This window comes from Megascapheus bottae, chromosome 6 (assembly GCF_031878675.1).
Source record: "Megascapheus bottae isolate mThoBot1 chromosome 6, mThoBot2.hap1, whole genome shotgun sequence".
Lineage (NCBI taxonomy): Eukaryota > Metazoa > Chordata > Mammalia > Rodentia > Geomyidae > Megascapheus > Megascapheus bottae.
This window is the reverse complement of record NC_143514.1, coordinates 56,491,641-56,514,762: the sequence shown is the minus strand read 5'-3', so window position 1 is coordinate 56,514,762 and position 23,122 is coordinate 56,491,641. Positions and strand designations below refer to the sequence as shown.

The 23,122-nt window shown below is 44.8% G+C and overlaps 1 protein-coding gene across 5 annotated transcripts in view; it reads left to right on the top strand.

The window, feature by feature from the left end:
* Kdm4a (lysine demethylase 4A) overlaps positions 1-23,122 on the top strand; it is a 55,670-nt gene that overhangs the window by 5,068 nt on the left and 27,480 nt on the right. For all 5 annotated transcript variants that reach the window (XM_090335035.1, XM_090335037.1, XM_090335036.1 and 2 more), the window contains exons 3-11: positions 1,258-1,433; positions 4,920-5,034; positions 7,498-7,691; positions 12,698-12,747; positions 13,525-13,628; positions 13,996-14,133; positions 15,360-15,604; positions 18,037-18,236; positions 20,688-21,070. In XM_090335035.1, coding sequence (XP_090191161.1) covers positions 1,258-1,433; positions 4,920-5,034; positions 7,498-7,691; positions 12,698-12,747; positions 13,525-13,628; positions 13,996-14,133; positions 15,360-15,604; positions 18,037-18,236; positions 20,688-21,070 — 1,605 coding nt within the window. The remainder of the gene's footprint in view (positions 1-1,257; positions 1,434-4,919; positions 5,035-7,497; positions 7,692-12,697; positions 12,748-13,524; positions 13,629-13,995; positions 14,134-15,359; positions 15,605-18,036; positions 18,237-20,687; positions 21,071-23,122) is intronic.

Here is a 23,122-nt window from a genome sequence, read left to right as displayed (position 1 = left end):
TCAAGACTAGCACTCTACCACTTGAGCCACAGCACTTTTCCTGAGGAATTGAACCTAGGGTTTTATGCATGCTAGGCAAGCATTCCCAATTCCACCCAAGTTTTTTTTTTTTTGCCAGTCTTGGAACTTGAACTCAGGGCCTAGGCACTGTCCTTGGGCTTTCTCAAGGCTAGTACTCTACCAGTTGAGCCACAGCACCACTTTTGGCTTTTTCTTTATATGTAGCAACCAAGGAATTGGACATTGAACAGGGCTTCATGCATGATAGACAAGCACTCTACTGCTAGGCCAAACTGCTGGCCCCCCAAGTTCTTTTTTTTTTTTTTTTTTTTTTTGTGGGTCATGGGGCCTGGGCTCTACCCTAGCCCTTAAGCTGCCACTCTGCCCCTGGGCCTAGGTATTGTCCCTGAGCTCTTCAGCTCAAGGCTACCACCCTACTCTTTTTTTTTGCCAGTCCTGGGCTTGGGCTCAGGGCTTGAGCACTGTCCTTGGACTTTCTCAAGGCTAGTACTCTATCACTTGAGCCTCAGCACCATTTCTGGCTTTTTGCTATGTACGTGGGGTACCGAGGAATCGAACCCGGGTCTTCGTGTATGCTAGGCAAGCACTCTACCACTAGACCAAACTCCCGGCCCCTACCACCCTACTCTTGAGCCAAGTCCCACTTCTGTTTTCTAGAGGTTAATTAGAGATAAGAATCTCAAGTCATTTTGTGCCTGGGCTGGCTTTAAACCTTGATCCTCAGATCTCAGCCTCTAGAGTAGCAATAATTACAGGCGTGAGCCACTGTGCCCAGCTCAGGTTTTATTTTTTGTTTTTTTGCTGGTTAATTGGAGATGAGTTCTTTCTTTCTTTTCTTTTTTGGTACTGGGGATTGAACCCAAGACATTGCACTTTCTGGGCAATCACTTTGCCACTGAGCTACATCCCAGCTCCCAAGTATTTGCTGGGATTTGTACTTGGAGTCTTCTATTCTGGACAGTTCCTCTAACACATGAGCCATATTCCCAGCCCTACTTTTTGCTGGGTATTTGGGATGTTAACATTCTGAGATAATTGAGATAGCCATGGAGGCATATAATAAGTTGTTGTAACTAGGCAGAGAATTGGTATTGGAACTGGGTCCAGATTAGCATGATAGCATCACTTCCTGTGTGGATGAGCTTAGGTGAATGAGACTCACTTCTAGTACATTCCACTGTTTGGATAGTGGCCTTGCTGGTTCTCATGTGACTTTATCTTCTGTGTTCTCTGTAGGTTGTTCCTCCCAAAGAATGGAAGCCACGATCATCGTACGATGACATCGATGACCTGGTCATCCCTGCACCCATCCAGCAGCTGGTGACTGGACAGTCTGGCCTCTTTACCCAGTACAACATACAGAAGAAAGCCATGACAGTTCGGGAGTTCCGAAAGATTGCAAACAGTGATAAGTGAGTAGAATTCCTTTGGCTGTGGGTCGGTGTGGTGTGGTGGTTTGAACTCGGGGCTTGGGCACTGTTCCTTAGTTTTTTCCTTCAAAGCTGGTACTCAGATACTTGAACCAAAGCTCCACATCTGGCTTTTTGGTGGTTAATTGGAGGTAAGTGTCTCATGGACTTTCCTCCCTGAGTTGGCTTCAAATAGTGATCCTCAGATCTCAGCCTTCTTTCCTTTTTGGCAGTGAAGGGGTTTGAACTCAGGATTTTGCACTTGCTAGGTAGGATTCGAAGAATGAACTACTGATACCTGGGTAGTCCATATTCTTATATAAAGTGCTCTTTTTTCCCCACCAGAAGTAAAATTATTTTTGAAGATTTTTCTCTTTTTTAGATCTTAAGGATTGAATGCAGGGCCATATATAGGCTAGGTAATTATTAGTACAGGTTAGGCAAGTAAGTGTTCAACCCCTGAGCTAGATCCACCTCCAGATCTAGAAGAATTTTCTGGTTTTGGTATACTGCATAGTTACACAGGAGAAAGTTGCAGGTGGTTGGAAAAGTACTATTTTTCCAGATGTGTAGATCCACCTTGCTTGTCAGAAAGTAGCCTGGGGAATTTCAGTTCCCTTGGGATCCTCTGTCTTTAGAAACAGGTTTCTTGTTTTTATTGGCTGCAGTCTCAAATCTTGTTTTTTCTTTTTCTTTTTTATGATGTTCCTGGGGCTTAAACTCAGGGCTTGGCCACTCTCTTAGCTTTTCTGCTCAGGCCTACCATCCTTCCATTATAACCATAACCCCACTTCCTGCTTTTTGGTGGTTAATTGGAAATGAGTCTTTTTTTTTTTTTCATGTTTTTAATTGTAATGAATAGAAGGGTTACGTTATATTCACCAGGTAGAAGGTGCATTATTACTTCACAAACACTGATACCCTTTCTCATGTGTTGGTCCTCATTTCTTCCCCCCACCCCCGTAGAGAGATGAGTCTTACAGAGCTAGGCACCAATGGCTCACACTGGTAATTTTAGCTACTCAGGAGACTAAGATCTGAGGATCCGGGTTTGAAGCCAGCAGGGGCAGAAAAGTCCCCGTGAGATTCATTCCCCACCCCTCCCTCCTCTCCCTCTCACCTGGTCCTGGGGCTTGAACTCAGGGCCTGAGCACTGTGCCTGGGCTTTCTCAAGGCCAGGGCTCTCTACCACTTGAGCAACAGCATCATTTCTGGCTTTTTCTATGTATGCGGTACCAAGGAATTGAACCTGGGTCTTAGTAAGCCTCTTATCTCAAATAAATTACTCAAACCCTGGAAATGGCACTGTGTCTCAAGTGGTAAACAATGTCCAGTCCCTGAGTTCAAGCCCCAGGACTGGCAAAAACAAAAGGACAAACAAAAACAGTCTCATAGACCTTCCTTCTGATCTGGTTTAACTATGATCTTCAGTTCTCAGCCTCCTGAGAATCACAGGCATGAGCCACTGACACTGACATGCTTTATACTGGAACATGAACTTGGGCTTTCACTCTTGCTTGGATTTTTTTCCTCAAGGCCAGTGTGCTGGCTCGTAAACCATTGCTATCCTTTCGGCTTTGTTTGTCCTTGGTGGTTAATTGGACATCAGAGTCTCAGATTTTCTTGCTTTGGCTGTCTTTGCATAGAGATGGTGTCTTTTCCTTTCCTATATTATTTCCTGAGCCTTTCCCTCTGCTCACATCTGGATTGCAGCCTGTCCCTGTGAGCCAGCCCAGAGCCGGGTGTGCCACTCATACTGGTCGCCCTCTGTGCTTAGCATCTCTCTCACCTTGGGAATCATTCTGTTTCTGCCCTTTGCCTTATCATCATTTGAACTTGGTTTTAGAGTTTAATTGGTAATATAAAATGTGTACATCACCTGCCAGCTTATTAGGCAATGCAAGGACTTTAGTGAAAGCCCGTTGAAGAAGTGTATAACACATCATGCAGATAAAAGCCTGTATCATCCTGTGCATCTGCTTTTTTTTTTCTTTGTGTCGGTCCTGGGGCTTGAACTCAGGGTCTAAATGCCTATCCCTGAACTTTTTCTACTCAAGGCTGACGTCAATGCTACCACTTGAGCCACAGCACTACTTTTGACATTTTCTGCGTATGTGGTATTGAGGAATCGAACCCAGGGCTTTGTGCATGCTAAGCAAGCACTCTACCACTACACCACACTCTGGTCCATCACCCTACTATCTAATAGCACAAAGGAATTAGTTTTTGTCAGTCATGGGCCTTAAACTTAGGGCCTGGGCATTATCCCTGAGTGCATTTGCTTAAGACTAACGTTCTACTACTTTGAGCCACAGTTCTACTTCCAGTTTTCCGGTAGGTAAATGGAGATGGTGTATCATGAACTTTCCTGCGGGGCTGGCTTTGAACTTCAATCACTAGTTCCCTGCATTCTGAGTAGCTAAGACTAGTGTCTGGCTTAAATGGGTAAAAGTTTTTGAAATAGGAAGTAAATTCTCAGTAGGAGATTATGAAGTTGAAGAATGCAGACTTTCTTTTTTTTTCTTTCTACATCACGTATATGATATACCAGCAAAAGTATATATATAAAAGTGTGTTTGTGTGTAGAGTATTTGAGATACACACTGTTTTTGCTAACAATTTTTCCTAAAGTTTCTTTTTCCCCCAGACTTGGGGCTTAAACTCAGGGCCTGGGTGCTTTTTTGCACAAGGCTGGCTCTCTTTTATCACTTGGGCCACAGCTCCACTTCTAGCTTTCTTGCTAGTTAATTGAGAGAGTCTCATGGACTTCATTGCTTGGGATGGTTTAGAATGGCTATCTTCAGATCTCGGCCTCCTGAGTAACTAGGATTATAGGTGTAAGCTACCAGTGCCTGGCAGTATTTAATTTTTGGTGTAGTGATTATTGAATATTGGTCACATGTGGAAATGAGCCACTGGGTCAGGGATAGACTGTGGTAGAAACCTTCTGCTCTACCAGTCCTGGAGCCAGTGCAGGGTTGGGGATCGCCTTTGATAGGAAGGGATTTTGTGTCTGGGTTCTATGACTTTTATGACTTTAAGCCATTTCCTTATGGTTGCCAAATCATACTGGAATCTAGCTGAGTATAGTATCCACTGTCCTGTCCCTGAAGGAAGAGAATGGGTTTGTTCCTTTTTTTTCTTTAATATATTTTTTATTGTAATTAATTAATAGAAGGGTTGCATTATATTCACCAGATAGAAGGTGCATTACTTCACAAACATTGCTACCCCTTCTCATGTTTTTGTCCCCATTTCCCTCCCCCCTGGGTTTGCTCTTTTTCATGCATCACTTCCCCTAAATTTAACTCAGGTGCAGAGCCGAGGGGAGGCTGGGTAGCAGGGAGATGGATTAGTGCTTTGAAAGCCAAGGTTGGCTATCATTTAGTTCATACGTCTTGTTGTCTTCTTGCCTTAACGTGGTTCTTAATGCCTACTGAATTTATTCAGTGGCTAATGCTTTTGGGTTGTTTGTCCTGCCTTTGAAAGGTACTGTACCCCACGCTACAGTGAATTTGAAGAGCTTGAGCGAAAGTACTGGAAAAACCTCACATTCAATCCTCCCATTTATGGTGCTGATGTCAATGGTACTCTCTATGAAAAGGTGAGATCTTCTGGAATCTTCCGGCCATTTGTTTTGAAATTGTGTAACATAATACCAACCTTTGTCCCTTGCACTTAGTAGGTACTTAAAAGCTGCTTGGTGCCTAGTGGATTAACAAATGAATGGTCTGCCACCAACTGATTAGCTATTCTCACTTAATTTTGCATCTGACTGAACTTTATTTCTCCCACTGTACCTGTGAATTAGATGGCCTGGTATTCTTTTCAAGGGCTGTAAGCTTAGTCTGTGGGAGGTAGATGATGAGTTCTTGAGAGTGGGGTGGATTGCAGAAAATGAAATGATGGGGGAGAAGCCATGTGCTTTCTGCAGAAAAAGATCCCTGACTAATCTACTGAAAGGGGTATGTATATATTTAAGAAGAGAGACATATTTAGAGTTTCAGAACTCTCAAGCAGAAGCTATTTTTACCGCTTGCATTGACTTGGGATGTTGTGCTTTATGGCGTAAAGAATTGCCTTAATGTGGAAGGGGAGTATTTGAGATTGCATTTGAATGATGATGAGGGATTAGCTCTCTAATCAATTCTAACCTTTTTAGAAATTATTGGAAGGAAAGAGTTTAAATAGCACATCAAAGGGTGGTCATAATAATTGCTGTGGAAGAATGGATGACAGGAAGGACCTGGCCTAAGGAGGTACATAGTAATCCAAAACTTGCTTACCGGAGGGGCTCACAGCTGGCCCTTACAACTCAGGGAAAAGAAATTGATGACACTGCCCAGTGGGAACTAGAGCTGAAAGTCCTGAGACTGTTATAGTTAATGCTTTGCTTTCCATTTTGTTAAGATAGCTCTTGGTTTGTAACCAAAGCTCACCTTCAACTCTATGTATGTAACCCAAACTGGCCCTGAACTTGAACTTGACATCCTGTCTCTCAGGTGCTGTGATTGCAGCTGCAGGCATATGCCAGCCCACCTGCTATTTCCTAAGTGGTGTGTGTGTGTGTGTCCTGGTGCTTGAACTCAGGGCCTGAGCACTGTTCCTGAGCTTCTTTTGCTCAAAGCTAGTACTCTACTACTTGAGCCACAGTGCCACTTCTGGCCTTTTCTGTTTATGAGGTACTGAAGAATTGAATCCAGAACTTCATGTATGCAAGGAAAACATTCTACCACTAAGCCACATTTCCAGCCATTCCTGGCATTTTCTGAGTACTTTTGTTGTAAATAAGAATCTCATAGTCTTTCCTGTCCAGGCTGATTTCAAAATGCAGTCCTCAGATCTCAGCCTTCTGAGTAGCTAGGATTGCAGGCATAAGCCACTGGTACCCAGCTGTTTCTTTTTCTTTCTTTCTTTCTTTCTTTCTTTCTTTCTTTCTTTCTTTCTTTCTTTCTCTCTCTCTTTCTTTCTTTCTTTTTTTTTTTTTTAAGTCCTGGGGCTTGAACTCAGGGCCAGAGCACTATCCTTGGGCTTTTCTCAAGGTTAGTGCTCTACCACTTGTGCTACAGCACCACTGCCAACTTTTTCTGTATATGTGGTACCAAGGAATCGAACCTGGGGCTTCATATATGCAAGGCAAGCACTCTACCACTAGGCCATGCTCCTGGCCTGCTGTTTGTTATTTTTTAGTGCTAAGGAACCAAGTCCCAAACTGGCCTTTTCTTGAGCTGTACCAACTGAGCTACATTCTCAACACTGCCTGGGCTCTATTCAAACCTTGTTTCTTTTTTCTTTTTCTTTTTTTTTTTTGGTTGTGAGGCTTGAATTCAGGGCCTGGGCTCTGTCCTTGAGCTCTTTTGCTCAAGGCTAGTGTCCTACCACTTCGAGCAGTAAAGCCACTTCTGGTTTTTGAGTGATATACTAGAGATAAGCACTTCATGAAGATTTTACTGTCTGGACTGAACCCCAGTCTTCAGATCTCAGCCTCCTGAGTAGCTAGGATTACAGGTGTGAGCCTCTAGTGCTTGGCTGCAATTCCTTTTTTTTTTTTTTTTTGAGAGAGAGTTTTTTTTTTTAAATATTTTATTGTAATTAATAGAAGGGTTACATTATATTCGCCAGATAGAAGGTGTATTATTACTTAACAATCATTGCTACCCCTTCTCATGTTTTTGTCCCCATTTCCCTTCCCCTCCTTCCCCCCCTTTTTAATGTATTTTTTCCCTTCCTAATTTGACTCTCCCTCCCTTCCCCTCCCCTCAACTCACCCTTCCCCTCACTCCCCCCCCCCTCCCCGCCACTTATGCCTTCTAGGCAAGCACTCTGTCACTTGAGCCACAAACCCCCTGTACCAATTTTGATCTTCCTTTAGTTTCAAGGTTCGGAACAGGTGATTTGCTTGCTACCCTACCTTTCCTACCAATAGTGGTGTCAGTTCTGGTCGAAGCCATGGAACTGAGTCATGATGCTGAGGTTTTGATGGTATACCTCATGTTGGTCAGAAATGAAAGCGCACTGAGATCTCTCCATGCAAAGTAACATACCTGGACTGTCATTTGCTTGGCAGCATGTGGATGAGTGGAATATTGGCCGGCTGAAGACAATCCTGGACTTGGTAGAGAAGGAGAGTGGCATCACTATCGAAGGTGTGAACACCCCATACCTATACTTTGGCATGTGGAAGACATCTTTTGCCTGGCATACGGAAGACATGGATTTGTACAGCATCAACTATCTGCACTTTGGCGAGCCCAAGTCCTGGTAAAGCCAGCCTGGTTGTTCCTGGCCTTCTGGCCCTTTCATGCACATAGGAAGTACCTAGGATGGTTGAAATGAGGATTCATACTTGGGGTGGAGATGGCATTCCACCTTTGAGATACACTTTCAAGCCATCTTTTTCTTTTCTTTTCCGTTTTTTTCCCCCAGCCCTGGGTCCTTAATCTTGAGGCCTGGGCACTGTGCTTGAATTCTTTTGCTCAAAGCTAGCACTTTATTACTCTGAGCCACAATTGCTACTTCTTGTTTTCTGGTAGGCAACTGGAGAGAAGACTTAAATGTCTGGGCTGGCTTCAAGCTATACTCCTCAGATCTCAGCCTCCAGAGTAGGTAGGATTACAGGCGTGAGCCACTGTACCTGGCGCTCCTCATTGTTTGTTTGGCTAAGCAAGCACTCTGCTATACCCCAACCTTTTAAAAAAATATACTTTTTGTTATTATAAAGGTGATGTACAGTTACATAAGTCAGATAAAGAACATATTTCTTTTTAGACATTGTTACCCCTTTTCTCACACCATTTTTCCCTCCCATCCCCCCCCCACAAGTTGTATAGTCCACATTCTCACAGTGTCTAGTGAGTGCTACTATTGCATTTGTTCACCCATTATTCTAGCCTATCCCATTGCGTTCCTGTTTCATTCTTATGGATAAGCCTGAGGTATTTCTTAGAGGTAGACTTTCAAGACTGGAATCAGTCCTTGAGATAATAGAAACCTTTCACTTGGGGGCTGGGAGCTTGGCCTACTGGTAGAGTACTTACCTAGCACCCACCAAGACCTGGGTTTGATTCTCGGTACCACATACATAGAAAAAAGCCTGAAGTGGTGCTGTGGCTCAAGTGGCAGAGTGCTAGCCTTGAGGAAAAAGCCCAAGAACAGTGCTCAGGCCCTGAGTTCAAGCCCCAGGACTGGCAAAAAAAAAAAGGAAAAAAAGGAAACCTTTCATTTCATTTGGGTCAGGAGTGTAGCTTAGTGGTAGAGTGTTCACCTAGCATGCACAAAGCCCTAGGTTCGGTTCCTCTGTACCACACACAGGAAAAGATGGAAGTGGCGCTGTGGCTCAAGTGGCAGAGCACTACCCTTGAGCAAAGAATGTCTAAGGATAGTGCCCAGGCCCTGACTGGCAAAAAGAAAGAAAGGTCTTTTCTTATCTCAAGGGAAAGCCAATTGCTGGGCACAGTGTGTGTAATAGACAAGGGGCTATACAAGGCTACTCTGTAGTGGTTTCCTGGTACCCAAGACTGGTAACAGGGGAGATGGTGGTTCACATTGTGTTTTTTCTCTCCACACTGCCCCTTCTCTGAGCCTCAGCATTTTAGTTACTGTGTTGCTGGTGATGATCAAGACTTACAAAGCCTGTCCTCAGAGCAGGAAGACAAAAAGCAGAAAGTAGAAAGCAACCATACTGTGGCAGAAAAGCTCTGAAGAGCAAGTCATGGCTCTGAGGTCTGCCTGAGACCTAGATGAGGACATAAGGGCTGGGCTGGAGGGAGGTTGAGTAGCAGGAGCTAGGGAAGTATGGCCAGCCGGTTGGAACAGCTACAGAGTTCCTTGGTTAAAGAGGACACTGGCAAATACATCCATTGGTGCTGTGTCCAGACTGAGAAATGAGCCATCAAGGAAATTGTGTTGGTTTGGATTACCTTTTTGAGCATCTTAAGCTACATCCATTCCCCTGAGTTTTTTCTTTAATCTTGAGGAAAGAAGCCTTTTGAACCCATAGTCATTTAAGCCATTAAGTCATTGCCCCTTTTCTTCCCACTAGGGGGCTTGGCTTGTACTATCTGTCAGCATTCTTTTGCATCTTCATCATTGTTTATTCTAAAGTTCCCTGCCACTGGATTTCTACTCTGATTGATTTGTCAGATATTTGGGGCAATAGTGGAATACTGGCCTAACATGCATTAAGAACCTGGGTTTCATCTTTAGGATCACATAAAGTAAACAAAGGAAAAAGAGATGCTTTAGTTACTGCGTATGCTTTCTTTTTTTTTTTTTTTTTTTTTTTGCCAGTCCTGGGCTTGAGCTCAGGGCCTGAGCACTGTCCTTGGACTTTCTCAAGGCTAGAGCTCTACCACTTGAGCCTCAGCACCACTCCGGCTTTTTTGTATGTATGTGGTACCGAGGAATCGAACCCGGGTCTTTGTGCATGCTAGGCAAGCACTTTAACCACTAGGCCAAACTCCCGGCCCCTGTATATGCTTTCTTGGTCATCTGAAATTGAAGCTCCAGAGACGTCTCTGATGAATGCCAAAGATTTTTTTTTTCAATGCTGATACTGGGGTTACTGATGGCCTGTGGTTTTTCTTAGCTTTTTCTTTTTTTTTTTTGCCAGTCCTGGGCTTGGGCTCAGGGCTTGAGCACTGTCCTTGGACTTTCTCAAGGCTAGAACTCTACCACTTGAGCCTTAGCACCACTCTGGCTTTTTTTTTTTTTTTTTTTGCTATGTATGTGATGCCGAGGAATCGAACCCAGGTCTTCATGCATGCTAGGCAAGCATTCTACCACTAGGCCAAACTCCCAGCCCCTTTCTTAGCTTTTTCATTCAAAGGTGGCACTCTACCATACCCTCTACATACTGCTTTTAGGTAGTTAGAGATAAGAGTCTCACAGATTCTTTCTGCACAGTCTGACATTGAACCTTGATCCTCAGATCTCAGCCTCCTAAGGCTAGAATTGTAGGCTCTGAGCCATGAGTGTCCAGCTCAAAGACCTTTGGGTGACAGTTTCCTCATCTCAATGTTCTGTTCATAAGGAAGCTGTTTGATTTAGAGGTTTTTGAGTGAGAATTTTATGTTTTGCTTGTTAGCCTTCAACTGTTAGGGGCAAGCCATCCCCTGTCTCAATCTAATCCCAGGCACCCCCTTCCCCTAGTCCTTCCCTCTCCCTCCCCTTCCCCCCACCTCACTGCCGGAACCACACCATGTGCCTCCCCAAAATACTCTTCAGCATATATTATAAAGGTTGAAATAAGGTTCCTGTGAATTTAGAATGAGAAGTTGAATAGTTTTGCAAAAGTTTTAGGCATTCTCTTCTTTTTTTTAATGAAGAGCAGCTTCTGTGATGTCTAGACACCCCACTAGGTGGAGAAGTAATTAATTATTGGGTAATCAGTATAGCTTTTATGGAGATGAAGGAAAAATGGATTCAGCAGCAAATGAGGGGCCACATCTCTCATGTCTCATCCATCTCCTCCCAGTTTTCCATTGCTCCAGCCTCCCCCAGTTAGGCCTTTGCAAATGCTGGGAGAATTTTAAAAATCACTGAGGTTATATATACCATGCTTTATTTCTCCCCCAATCCTTTAAACATTATTATGACATGAGCACCATAATGAAGGAGATAGATCTTTCTTTCTTTCTCTCTTTCTTTCTTTCCCTCTTTTTCTTTCTTTCTCTCTTTGTTCCTCTCTTTCTCTCTTTTTCTTTCTTTCTCTCTTTGTTTCTTTCTTTCTTTTTTTTTTTTTGGCAAGTCCTGGGCTTGGGCTCAGGGCCTGAGCACTGTCCCTGGATTTTCTCAAGGCTAGGGCTCTACCACTTGAGCCACCGCACCACTTTTGGTTTTTGCTATGTATGTGGTACCAAGGAATTGAACCCAGGTCTTCGTGCATGCTAGGCAAGCACTCTACCACTAGGCCAAACTCCCGGCTCCCCTCCCTTCCTTCCTTCCTTCCTTCCTTCCTTCCTTCCTTCCTTCCTTCCTTCCTTCCTTCCTTTCTTTCTTTCCTTCCTTCCTTCCTTCCTTCCTTCCTTCCTTCCTTCCTTCCTTCCTTCTTCTTCTTCTTCTTTCTTTCTTTCTTTCTTTCTTTCTTTCTTTCTTTCTTTCTTTCTTTCTTTCTTTCTTTCTTTCTTCCACCCTACACCTTGAGCCATAGTGCCACTTCTAGTTTTCTAGTAGTTAATTGGAGATAAGAGTCTCACGGACTTTAGTGCCCAAGCTGGCTTTGAACCATGATCCTCAGATCTCAGCCTCCTGACTACCTAGGATTACAGGTGTGAGCCACTGTACCTAGCTTCTTTTCTTCCTTCCTTCCTTCCTTCCTTCCTTCCTTCCTTCCTTCCTTCCTTCCTTTTCCTCCTCCTCCTCCTCCTCCTCCTCTGCCAACTCTGCCTCAGTGTGTGCTGCCTCCTCTGCTATTGCTGTTGCTACTGGCGCTGGGGCTTGAATTCTGGGCCTGGGTGCAGTCCCTGAGCTTCTTAGGCTCAAGGAGAATACTACTTGAGCCTCAGTGCCATTTCCTGCTTTTTTGAGTAGTTTATTGAAAGTAAAATTCCATGGACTTTCCTTCCTAGGTTGGCTTTGAACCACATCTTCAGATCTCAGCCTCCTGAATAACTAGGATTACAGGCGTCCAACGCCTAGCTTTTTTTTTTCTTTTGCCAGTCCTGGGGCTTGAATTCAGGGCTTGGGCTCTGTCCTTGGACACATTTTACTCAAGACTAGTGCTCTACCACTTAAGCCATAGCACCGCTTCTGGCTTTTCTCTGTGTATATGGTACTGAGGAATCGAACCTAGGGCTTTATGCATGCTAGGTGAGCACTCTACAACTAGACTACATTCCTGGCTCTGCTTGGTTTTTTTGTTTGTTTTCTTGTTTCTGTGCAGTTCCTGGGCTCTGTCTTTGAGCTTTTGTGTTTAAGGCTAGTGCTCTACCACTTTGAGCCCCAGTGCCACTTCTGGTTTTCTGGTGGTTTATTGGAGATAAAAGTCTCATGGATTTCCAGTCCAGGTTTGCCTTTAATTCCAATCCTTCCATCTCAGCCTCCTGAATATCTAGGATTATGGGCATGAGCTACTGATTCCTGGCACACTTTTTATTTTTAATGGACAAATGATTGTATTCATTTATGGAGTACCCTGTGATATTTCGGTACACTTATGCAATGTGCAGTGATTAGAAGAGGGTAGTATCCATCACCTGAGACTTTAATCAAGCTCCTTAGTTTATGTCATCCTCTGTCCAGTATCTGATGCTCTTACTTGGTTGCAGGTACTCCGTTCCACCGGAACATGGAAAACGATTGGAGCGCCTTGCCAAAGGTACTGTGCCTCTTCCATGGTGTTGGGTGGACTTTCTTACAAATTGTGCTTCCTCTGTGGTCAGATCTAATGAGGCCTTTCTTAGGTTTGCATACATGGTGTGTGTGTGTGTGTGTGTGTGTGTGTGTGTGTGTGTGTGTGTGTGTGCGCGCGCGCGTGTGTGTATGCGTGCATGTGCTCATTTGCAAGATTGGCTACCTTAGCAGAGCTTAACTGGATTCTTTGCTCTGCCTAAGAAGACACATTAGCCCTTACTTCTTTGACTTTTTTTTTTTTTTTTTTTAAATTGGCATTTCTCCCCCACTCTCCTCTCCAGCCTGGGTTTCTTTGACCAAGGAAATCCATGAGTCATTTTGGTCATAGTTCTGCCAGCACCTCAAATATTAAAGCCAAAATCGAATAGGTCTGATAGACCTGTGCTTCTAGAAAGTCTATTTTGAGAACAGTAGGGTAGACTGTTCTGTAGATGTGGTTACAAAGACTGAGGATGCGGTCTCAGTATTTCAGGACTAAAGTCCTCATTTCCAGATTTCTGTAAGAATAGAGGCAGCTTATAAATGATTCCAGTCCTCCCAATTGAGTTTGATTATGCAGACAGTGAGTACCTTACCGGACAGAGCCCAGAGGCTCACTGTAGAATTTTAGAATGAGTCCAGAGGACCTTTGGCGATCACATTTCTCACTCATCCTCCTTTCAGGTCAGATCCACAAGTGACTCCAGGTTTACAGAGCTGGTGTGGAGCATGCTTATTAACCTAGACCTGTTCATTTGTTCAGGCTTTTTCCCAGGAAGTTCTCAAAGCTGTGAGGCTTTCCTCCGCCATAAGATGACCTTGATTTCCCCTCTGATGCTGAAGAAATATGGCATTCCCTTTGACAAGGTGAGCTGATTTTATGTATGGAAATTAGTAGACTTGTATCAAAGCTACCTTTTGTGGTCTTTGCTCTAGTTTGGCTCTGGTTTATCACGTCATCTAGTGGGGTTTCATCTAAAAGTGGATCTGGTGCTGGGGAGAGTCAGGCCCCTTGCAAAGGGTTAGTGTGGAGGAAGGGTTCATTCTACATAGCTTTGTATGCATTTGATGCATTTTAGACTTTGTATTTTACACCAGACATAGCCTCTCTGCTGATTTTATGCCTCATTCTTGCTTGCATAATTAATGGTGGCAGAGCCAAAGTTCAGGCACAAGTCCACTTCTGTAGCTTTCTGTCATGGATAGCAGCTGTTTTAAGTCTGTTCTTCTTTAGGTCACTCAAGAAGCTGGAGAATTTATGATCACTTTTCCTTATGGTTACCATGCTGGATTCAACCATGGCTTCAACTGTGCTGAGTCAACAAACTTTGCTACCCGTCGGTGGATTGAGTATGGGAAGCAGGCTGTCCTGGTAAGTCCTTGTGAAGTCTTCCTCCTGTGATACTATGACCAAAGGCATCTTGTTGAGGACATGGATGTTAGGTGCATTGGCTGGAGTCAGGGAGTCTTTTAACTGCTGGAATTCAGAAAGAGTTACTCACAAAGCATTTTTTTTTCAGTGTGTTCAGTTTAGAAGGTACAGAGTAATGTTCTACATTTATATTCATTCATCAGTAAGGGCGTACCTACATATAGTATTTGCCAAAGCCCTTTCTACTCTTCACTGTCCCTCCCCATTTTTTTTTGATGGTCCTGGATTTGAACTCAGGGCTTACACTCTACCACTTGAGCCACAGCTCCACTTTCTGGCTCTTTGTTGGTTAATTGGAGATAGGGGTCTCAGACATTCCTGTCCTGGCTGGCTTTGGACTGCAATCCTCAGATCTCAGCTTCCTGAATAGCTAGGATTATAGGCTTGAACCACCAGTACCTGGCCCCACTCCCATTTTCTTTTTGCAGTATTGAGATTGAATGAACCCAGGATCTTTTTAAAATTTCATTTTGGCTGGGCATGGTGTCACAGGCCTGTAAACCCTAGCTACTCAGGAGGCTGAGATCTGAGAATGGTTGAAAGCCAGCCGGGAGACTAAAGCTAAAGCACATGAGACTCTTCTCTCCAGTTACCCACTAGAAAATAGGAAGTGGCCCTGTGGCTCAAGGGGTAGGGTGGTAGCCTTAAGCTGAAGAGCTCAGGGACAATGCCCAGGCCCAGAGTACAAGCCCCATGACCCACCAAAAAAAAAAAAAGGAAAAAAATTCATTTTGACTCAAGGTCTCAACAAATTTCCTAGTCTGGCCTCAAACCTGAAATTCTCCTGCTTCAGCCTGGGATCAGTTATAGACTTGGCCACATGCCTGGCTAGACTTTTTGTGAGAAATCCCAAAGGGTTCATGTATAGTGCAGCAAGGCTCTTTAACTGAGGATAATAAACTGGCTTGTGTGGTCCTGGCTTGCATAGCTCCAAGAGCAGGCAGGTGGCTGTCACCTTTCTGGATTTCCTTTAGTGCCCTGATGAATCCACTGCTCTGCCATGAGGATTCTCTGCTTTTTTCCCCTGCTTCCCTAGTGTTCAAAGGCTCAGTAAGAATGTGGTCTGTAATCACGTCATACTTTTTCCTCTTGGAGTAGGGAGGGCAGGGAAGGGAATGTGGGGGTGGGATTAGGCAAGATGTACTCACCTGTGGATCCTTGTCCAGTGCTCCTGCAGGAAAGATATGGTGAAGATCTCCATGGATGTGTTTGTGAGGCGATTCCAGCCGGAAAGGTACAAACTCTGGAAAGCTGGAAAGGACAGCACAGTTATTGATCACACTTTGCCCACGCCAGAAGCAGCCGAGTTTCTGAAGGAAAGTGAACTGCCCCTAAGAGCTGCAAATGATCAATGCCCAGAGGAAGACATAGAGGGGATCGAGGAGGGAGAAGAGGGAGACATGAAGAGAAGGTAACTGGGAGCATTGTGCGATTGCTGGTATCTGGGCAGTTTTTATAGCCTTCGGGGAGACTGTTTCTAAGGAGGTTGAGCCACACCTGAAAGAGTTGTTTTCTGGCAAAGGCTCCAGAATCTTTATTATACTCTTTTTTTTTTTTTTTTTTTTTTTGCCAGTCCTGGGCTTGGGCTCAGGGTCTGAGCACTGTCCTTGGACTTTCTCAAGGCTAGAGCTCTACCACTTGAGCCTCAGCACCACTTCCGGCTTTTTGCTTTGTATGTGGTACTGAGGAATTGAACCCGGGTCTTCGTGCATGCTAGGCAAGCATTCTATCACTAGGCCAAACTCCCGGCCCTTATTATACTCTTTAACTCAAGGCTTTTTTTTTTTCCTCCAATCCCAGGGCTTGAACTCAGGCCCTGAGTGTTGTCCCTGAGCTTCTTTTGCTCAAAGCTAGCACGCTACCACTTGAGCCACAGCATCACTTCTGGCTTTTTCTGTTTTTATGATTCTAAGGAGTAGAACCTAGGGCGTCATGCTTGCTAGGCAAGCACTCTACCACTAAGCTACATTCCCAGCCCAGAAGTCAAGGCCTTGTGTTCTCTCTTGGCTTTTTTGTTGTTGTTGAAGGCCAATGTACTACCACCGAAGCTGCACTTCAATTTCTGACTTTTTCTTGCTGATTTTTATTTGTGTAATAGAAATTTCATAGACTCACTGGGCAGTGGCTCACGCCTGTAATCCTAGCTACTCAGGAGGCTGAGATCTGAGAATCATGGTTCAAAGCCAGCCCAGGAACTATAAAGCCTGGAGACTTATCTCCAGTTAATCACTAGAAAATGGGAAGTGGGGCTGTGGCTCAAGAGAGCCGAAGAGCTCAAGGACAGTGCCTAGGCCTGGGGTAGTGTGGTGACCTTGAGCTGAAGAACTCAGAGACAGTGCCCAGACCCTGGGGTAGAGTGTAGGTAGTAGCCTTGAGCTAAAGAGCTCTGGGACAATGCACAGGCCCAGAGTTCACCCCCTGCTACCCCTCCCTCCCTCCAAAAAAATAAAAAATAAAAAAAGAATTTCATAGACTCTTCTGCTAGGGCTGGATTCCATCCATAATTCTCAGATCTTGTTCAGCTCTCCAGAACCTTTAGATTAGAGTATTGCATCTCTTCCTGTGACTCTTACTTAGAAATGAAGATTCGCAGCAATGAAGGGCACCCCTGCCCCCTAAGTCGATTTCTTATCACATTAGAGTTGGTGTTTTTTTGGTGGTAGTGTTAAGGCTCAAACCCAGGGCCTTGCTAAACAAGCACTTTTCTACCAAGCTACACCTTGGTGGAAGAATCAAGGCCTTGTTAAACTCAGGGCCTAGGCATTGGGAAATTGTTTTTTTGCTCAAGGCTAACATTCTACAACTTGAGCCACAACTCGACTTTTGGTTTTTCTTTTTTCTTTTTTGTTAGTTCTGGGACTTGAACTCAGGACCTGAGCACTGTCCTAGGGCTTTTTCAAGATTAGCACTCTACCACTTGAGCCATATCACCACTTCTGGCTTTTTCTGTGTTATGTGGTACTGAGTATCAAACCCAGATAGTCGTGCATGCTAGGCAAGCATTTTACCACTAGGCCATGCTCCCAGCCCTAGAATATGTTCCTTTTCTTTCTTTCTTTTTTTTTTTTTTTTGCTAGTCGTGGTGCTTGAACTGAGCGCCTGAGCACTGTCCTTGGGCGTTCTCACGGCTAGTGCTCTACCACCTGAGCCACAGCACCACTCCTGTTTTTTTCTGTGTATGTGGTACTGAGGAATTGAACCCGGGCCTTCGTGCATGCTAGGCAAGCACTCTCCCACTAGGCTACACTCCCGTCCCAATTTCTGGCTTTATTTTAGTTAGTTGGAGGCAAGAGTCTCTCGGACTTTCTTGTTTGGGCTGGCTGTCAACTATGATCCTCTGATCGCAGCTTCTTCAGGAGGCTAGGACTAGGCGTGAATCAGTGGTGCCTGTCCCAGAGTGTTTTTTGAAGGAGAGCTTGAGTGGGGAAGGTTGTTTAGGGCAGATTCTGCTGATGCTGTCAGGGTCTGAGTCAGGGAATCTCTAAGGAGATCTGGTCAGAAGTCATGTGAGAAGGCCTGGAGGGACACTGACTGAGTGTGTAATATAGACTCGGCTTTGTATACTCTCTTTGCAATCCTCACAACTAATCTACAAGGTGAGTGGGAATAACTTGTACTTTCTAGATGATAGAACTAATTCCGAACGGTGAAGTCCCTTGTCTTGGGTCATATAAGGGTTGGCCTAGAGTTTTGGTTCTTGCCATGTATTTTGAGTTTTGTGTGAATGTATGTGAGTATGTTTGGGTAGTAGGATAGGTTGTCTTACAAGTTTTTTTCTCTCTCTTTTTTTTTATTAAAGAGTTTATTAACATTGATTTTTACATCAAGTTTTTCTCTTTATAGCCTAGCCAAGCATCGTATTGGGACCAAGAGGCACCGGGTTTGTCTTGAAATACCACAGGAGGTGAGTCAGAGTGAGCTCTTCCCCAAGGAAGAGTTGAGTTCCGGACCATATGAGATGGCAGAGTGCCAGGCTGCCCTCGCCCCCGTGAGGCCCACCCACAGCTCCGTGCGGCAAGTGGAAGATGGCTTGCCCTTCCCTGGTGAGTTGTGATGCCTTTTCCACACCCCTAATCACTGCCTGTCTGCTCCATGTTCAAGTCCATAATAAATGGTTGGTCAGAAATAATAGGAAGGAGCCAGATCTGAGAGCAGACCTGTTATTGTCATGTGAGAAGTACTTTGGGGTTATGCAGGGCAGACTAGGCACAGAGGGAAGACACATCCTGTTGCCTGGCACTGAGTGAGGGAAATATAGAGGGCTTTGGTGCAGACGACTCTTATGAGATACAGGGGGTAGATGAAGCACACGAGAGGAGGAGCCGGGCAAATGTTTGGTTACCGGAAGCAGCATGGTGATCACCAGGGGAGCTGGTGATGATATCCTGTAAATTAGATATTAGGGTTGGGCAGCATGGGTGAAAGTTGTGTTTCCAGGAAAGAAGCCAGAAAGAAGAATGAGATGATATGGAACTATCTGCAACCTAATTTTATTTATTGATTAATTTTCCTTTTGGACAGGGTTTATTTTCAGACTATGTACTGCAGGGTGCCTAGAACTCATTGTTATAACCTAGGTTGGCCACAGTCTTTTTATTTTTGTTTTCATTTGTTTATTTTTGCCTGTTCTGGGGTTTCAGCTTAGGGCCTAGGTGCTGTCCCTGAGCAGTTTTGCTCAAGGCTAGTGCTCTACCATTTGAGACACAGCTTTACTTTTGTTTTTTTGTTGTGTTTTGTTTTAGGTTTTGTTTTTGGTTTTTGCCAGTCCTGGGGCTTAGACTCAGGGCCTGGGCACTGACCTTGGACACTTTCTGCTAGAGCTCTGCCACTTAAGCCACAGCACTACTTCTGGCTTTTTCTATGTATGTAGTACTGAGGAATGGAAGTTTGGTCTTTGTGCATGCTAGGTGAGCACTCTTACCAGTAGACCAAACTCCCGGCCCTGTTTTAGTTTTGTTTTTTTTTTTAAATTGTAATGTATAGAGGGGTCACAGTTATATTCGCCAGACAGAGGGTACATCACTTCTCACACATTGACAACCCCTTTCATGTTTTTGTCCCATGTTTTAGTTTTTTAACTGTTAATTGGAGGTTAGAGTCTCATGGACTTTCTTGCCTGGGTTGACTTTAAGCCATGATCCTCAGATCTCAGCTTCCTGAGTAGCTGGGATTACAGGTGTGGGTCATGGGGCTTAAACTCTGGGCCTGGGCCTGTCCCTGAGCTCTTTAGCTCAAGGTTACACCCTACCCCTGGGCCTGGGCATTGTCCCTGAACTATTCAGCTCAAGGCTACTGCCCTACCCCTTGAGCCACAGCCCCCACTTCCCCTTTTCTAGTGATTCATTGGAGATAAGAGACTCTTGTTCTTCATGCCTGTGCTGGCTTTGAACCACGATCCTCAGATTTCAGTCTTCTGAGTAGCTAGGAGATTACAGGTTTGAGCCACCATGCCCAGCCAGCACTCAACTTTTTTTTTTTTTTTTTTTTTGCCGGGCCTGAGCACTGTCCTTGGACTTTCTCACGGCTAGCACTGTACCACTTGAGCCTCAGCACCACTTCCGGCTTTTTGCTATGTATGTGGTACCGAGGAATTGAACCCGGGTCTTCATGCATGCTAGGCAAGCACGCTACCACTAGGCCAAACTCCCAGCCCTCAACTTTTTATTTTGATCTTTGACAGTTTCTTTAGCTCAGGCTGGCTGTGAACTTGTCTGTCCTTGGCCTCCACTAATCAAGTGCAAAAATTTTAAGTATGTGCCACCATTCTGTCTTCCTTTTGCCTTTTAATGGGTACATACTTGTACACGTTTTGGAGTACGGTGTGGTAATTTGATGTGCATACATAGTGTACAGCAATCAAGTTGGGAAATGTGCCTACCATTTTAGGGTTTGTTCACTGAGAAACTGGGGGAATAGTATGAGTTTGAGGAAGGCGGGTATGGTCAGTATTCTATAGAGTGGTCATTCAGATGCTCACTGAGGCTGGATTAGTTTAGGAGAGGCCTGTCTTAGTTTTTTTTTTTTTTTTTTTTGCCAGTCCTGGGCTTGATCTCAGGGCCTGAGCACTGTCCTTGGACTTTCTCAAGGCTAGAGCTCTACCACTTGAGCCTCAGCACCACTTCTGGCTTTTTTCTATGTATGTGGTACCGAGGAATCGAACCCGGGTCTTCATGCAAGCACTTTAACCACTAGGCCAAAGTCCCGGCCCCCTGTCTTAGTTTTGATCGGGTTAAAGAAGTCTGTTTCCCATGCTGTGGTATGTCTGCTGGCAGCATCATGGATTTAGACCTTGGGACTGAGCTGGCATCTGAGTAGATCTTCTATCTGGGTAATCAGGACTGAGTGCAAGCTTGCCCTGTCAGTGACAAAGCCTAGGTTTGAAATCAGGTCCCACTCATACTTTTATTCTTCATGCTTTCCCACTCTGCTCTCACCAAGTTCACATGTGCAGGAGGAACTTGGCTCTGTCTAATGCAAATACATTGGTGTTTCAGATTACTCAGATTCCACTGAAGTCAAATTTGAAGAGCTCAAAAATGTCAAACTAGAAGAAGAAGAAGATGATGAGGAGGAGGAGGAGGAACAAGAGGCAGCTGCCCTGGATCTTTCTGTGAATCCTGCTTCCATAGGAGGACGACTTGTCTTTTCCAGTTCCAGAAAGAAATTGTCTTCTAGCCTGGGCTCAAGTTCTTTTCAAGATTCTGCTTCTTCTGATTCAGAAACCATTGATCCTCTCTCCTGCCAAGTCCAAGGGCAAACAGGAATTCTCACCGTGCACAGCTATGCCAGAGGGGATGGCAAAGTGGCCACGGGGGAGCCATGTGTGAAGAAGAAAGGCGGTGTCCCCAGAAATATCAGTGAGCAGGAGCTGGCAGAGGTACAGGCTCTGGGCAGTAGTGTGCAAGGCATCCTATAAAAGAGGGCATTCTGCAGGGTGGACATGCTACAGATGTGTAGGAGAGCAGGGGAGAGGTACCCCTCTCCATCCCTCTACCCGTCTCTTGGAGCTCCAGCCTACCTCATTTGATGATTACTCTCTTCTAGCTTGTTCTTTGCTGGGATTTCCTTTTCTCCTTTCTCTGTATGACTGTGGGTCCAGAGGGTTGCATCACACCTGTATCCTTAGGGTCAGCAGCAGATCTTCACGCCAGTTGGATGTCCACTGGTATGGGCGGTAGTACCCTTCCTCCACCCCCCTTGTCTTAGACACATAAGAGTTAGAATGGCAGTGGTTCAGGAGTTCCCGGATGGCCTTTCTTACCCTAAAGCCCAAGGGTATTCTTAGAAACCTTAACTGTGCTGTGGAGTCCCAGTGTATGGTTAATACAGCCTCCTTTTGGAAATCTGATGGATTCCCAAAGCTGTAAATTTGAACATATTTTTTGAGGCATCCTCCTGGAACACAGCCTCATTAGAAGCTATTTTCTGTTGGTTTTATACAAATTGGATTTTGGTGAGTCTCCCACAGAGAGGAGGGGTGCCAAGAGTCGTGTTGGCTGTAGCTGTCTCTTGCCAACCAAGACCTGCTTTTCCCTCTGGCCTCACGGCTTCCAGGGGACTGGATGTATTGGGGGTAAGGGTAGCAAATAGTAACACCAGTGGAGAGCCCTTGACATTGTTTCCTTATGTTTGCTTTTTGGGTTCTCTCTCTTTTTGGGGGGGAGAGAGGGGTACTACAGATTTTGCAAGCTAAATAGCACATTCTACCACTCAATTACACTGCTGCCCTTTCCTTAATTTTTTTTTTTTTTGGATCATGGGGCTTGAACAACTCTGGGCCTGGGCGCTGTCCTCTTCAGCTCAAAGTTACCACCCTACCCCTTGAACCTCAGCCCCACTTCCCGTTTTCTAGTGGTTAATTGGCAATTAAAAGTCTCATAGACTGCTTAGTGCCTGGGCTGGCTTTGAACCTTGATCCTCAGATCTCAGCCTCCTGAGTAGCTAGGATTACAGGTGTGAGCCATCCTGCCCTGCTAGCCAGGAGCTGGTAGACCATGCCTATAAATCCTACCTATATAGGAGGCTGAGATCTGAGGATCGTGGTTCAAAGCCAGCCCAGACAGGAAAGTCCATGAGATTCTAGTTAACCACCAGAAAACCAGAAGTGGAGTTGTGGCTTAAAGTGATAAGATTGCTAGTTAGCATTGAGCAGGGAAACTCAGGGACAGTGCCCAGGCCCTGAGTATAAGCCCTATGATTGTGTGTGTGTGTGTGTGTGTGTGTGTGTGTGTGTGTGTGTGTGTGTGTGTGTGTGTGTGTGTGTGTGTGTGTATGCATGCATGCCCACGGCATCCTCTGATTTTCTTGTCTCTCCATCCTGTCAACAGACACAAGAGTGGCTGAGAAGTAATGGGGACTTACCATATGCTAAGTACTTTGTATGTGTTCTTAAGTCTTTGTATTACTGCCAAATTAATTTTATCAGAGCTAAGTTTTTTAAATTTTTTTTTTGTATGTGGGTTATTTTGGGGGACCCCGGAGGCAAGTGTAAAGAGCCATAATTTAACAGCCACCTTTCCAGCCCCCACCCCCGCCTCTGAATTTGGAATCAGTTAAGTGATAGAAAAATCAGAAGCTTAAGGTGTCACATGATAGAACAAAGTAGCCACTGCCTTATTCAGTTAGACAGATGACCTATACTGGCTGCCCCCTTGTAGGAGCAGGTATTTCCCTTCCAGTTTCCATGTGGTGAGGGTTGTAGACCAGGCAGAGGGTTGTGGACTGGCATGTGCTCCCTCTGCCAGAGAATGTAGTGATCTGTTATATGTTGTGACGTAATGTGACAACATATACATTTGGAGACTAAGAATTTCTGGTTCAAGCCAGATGTGGCAGCTCACAAGTGGAATTCTAGCTACTCAGAAAGCTGAGATCTGACGATTAGAGTGCCAAAGCCAGCCCAGGCACAGAAATCCAAGAGATTTATTTA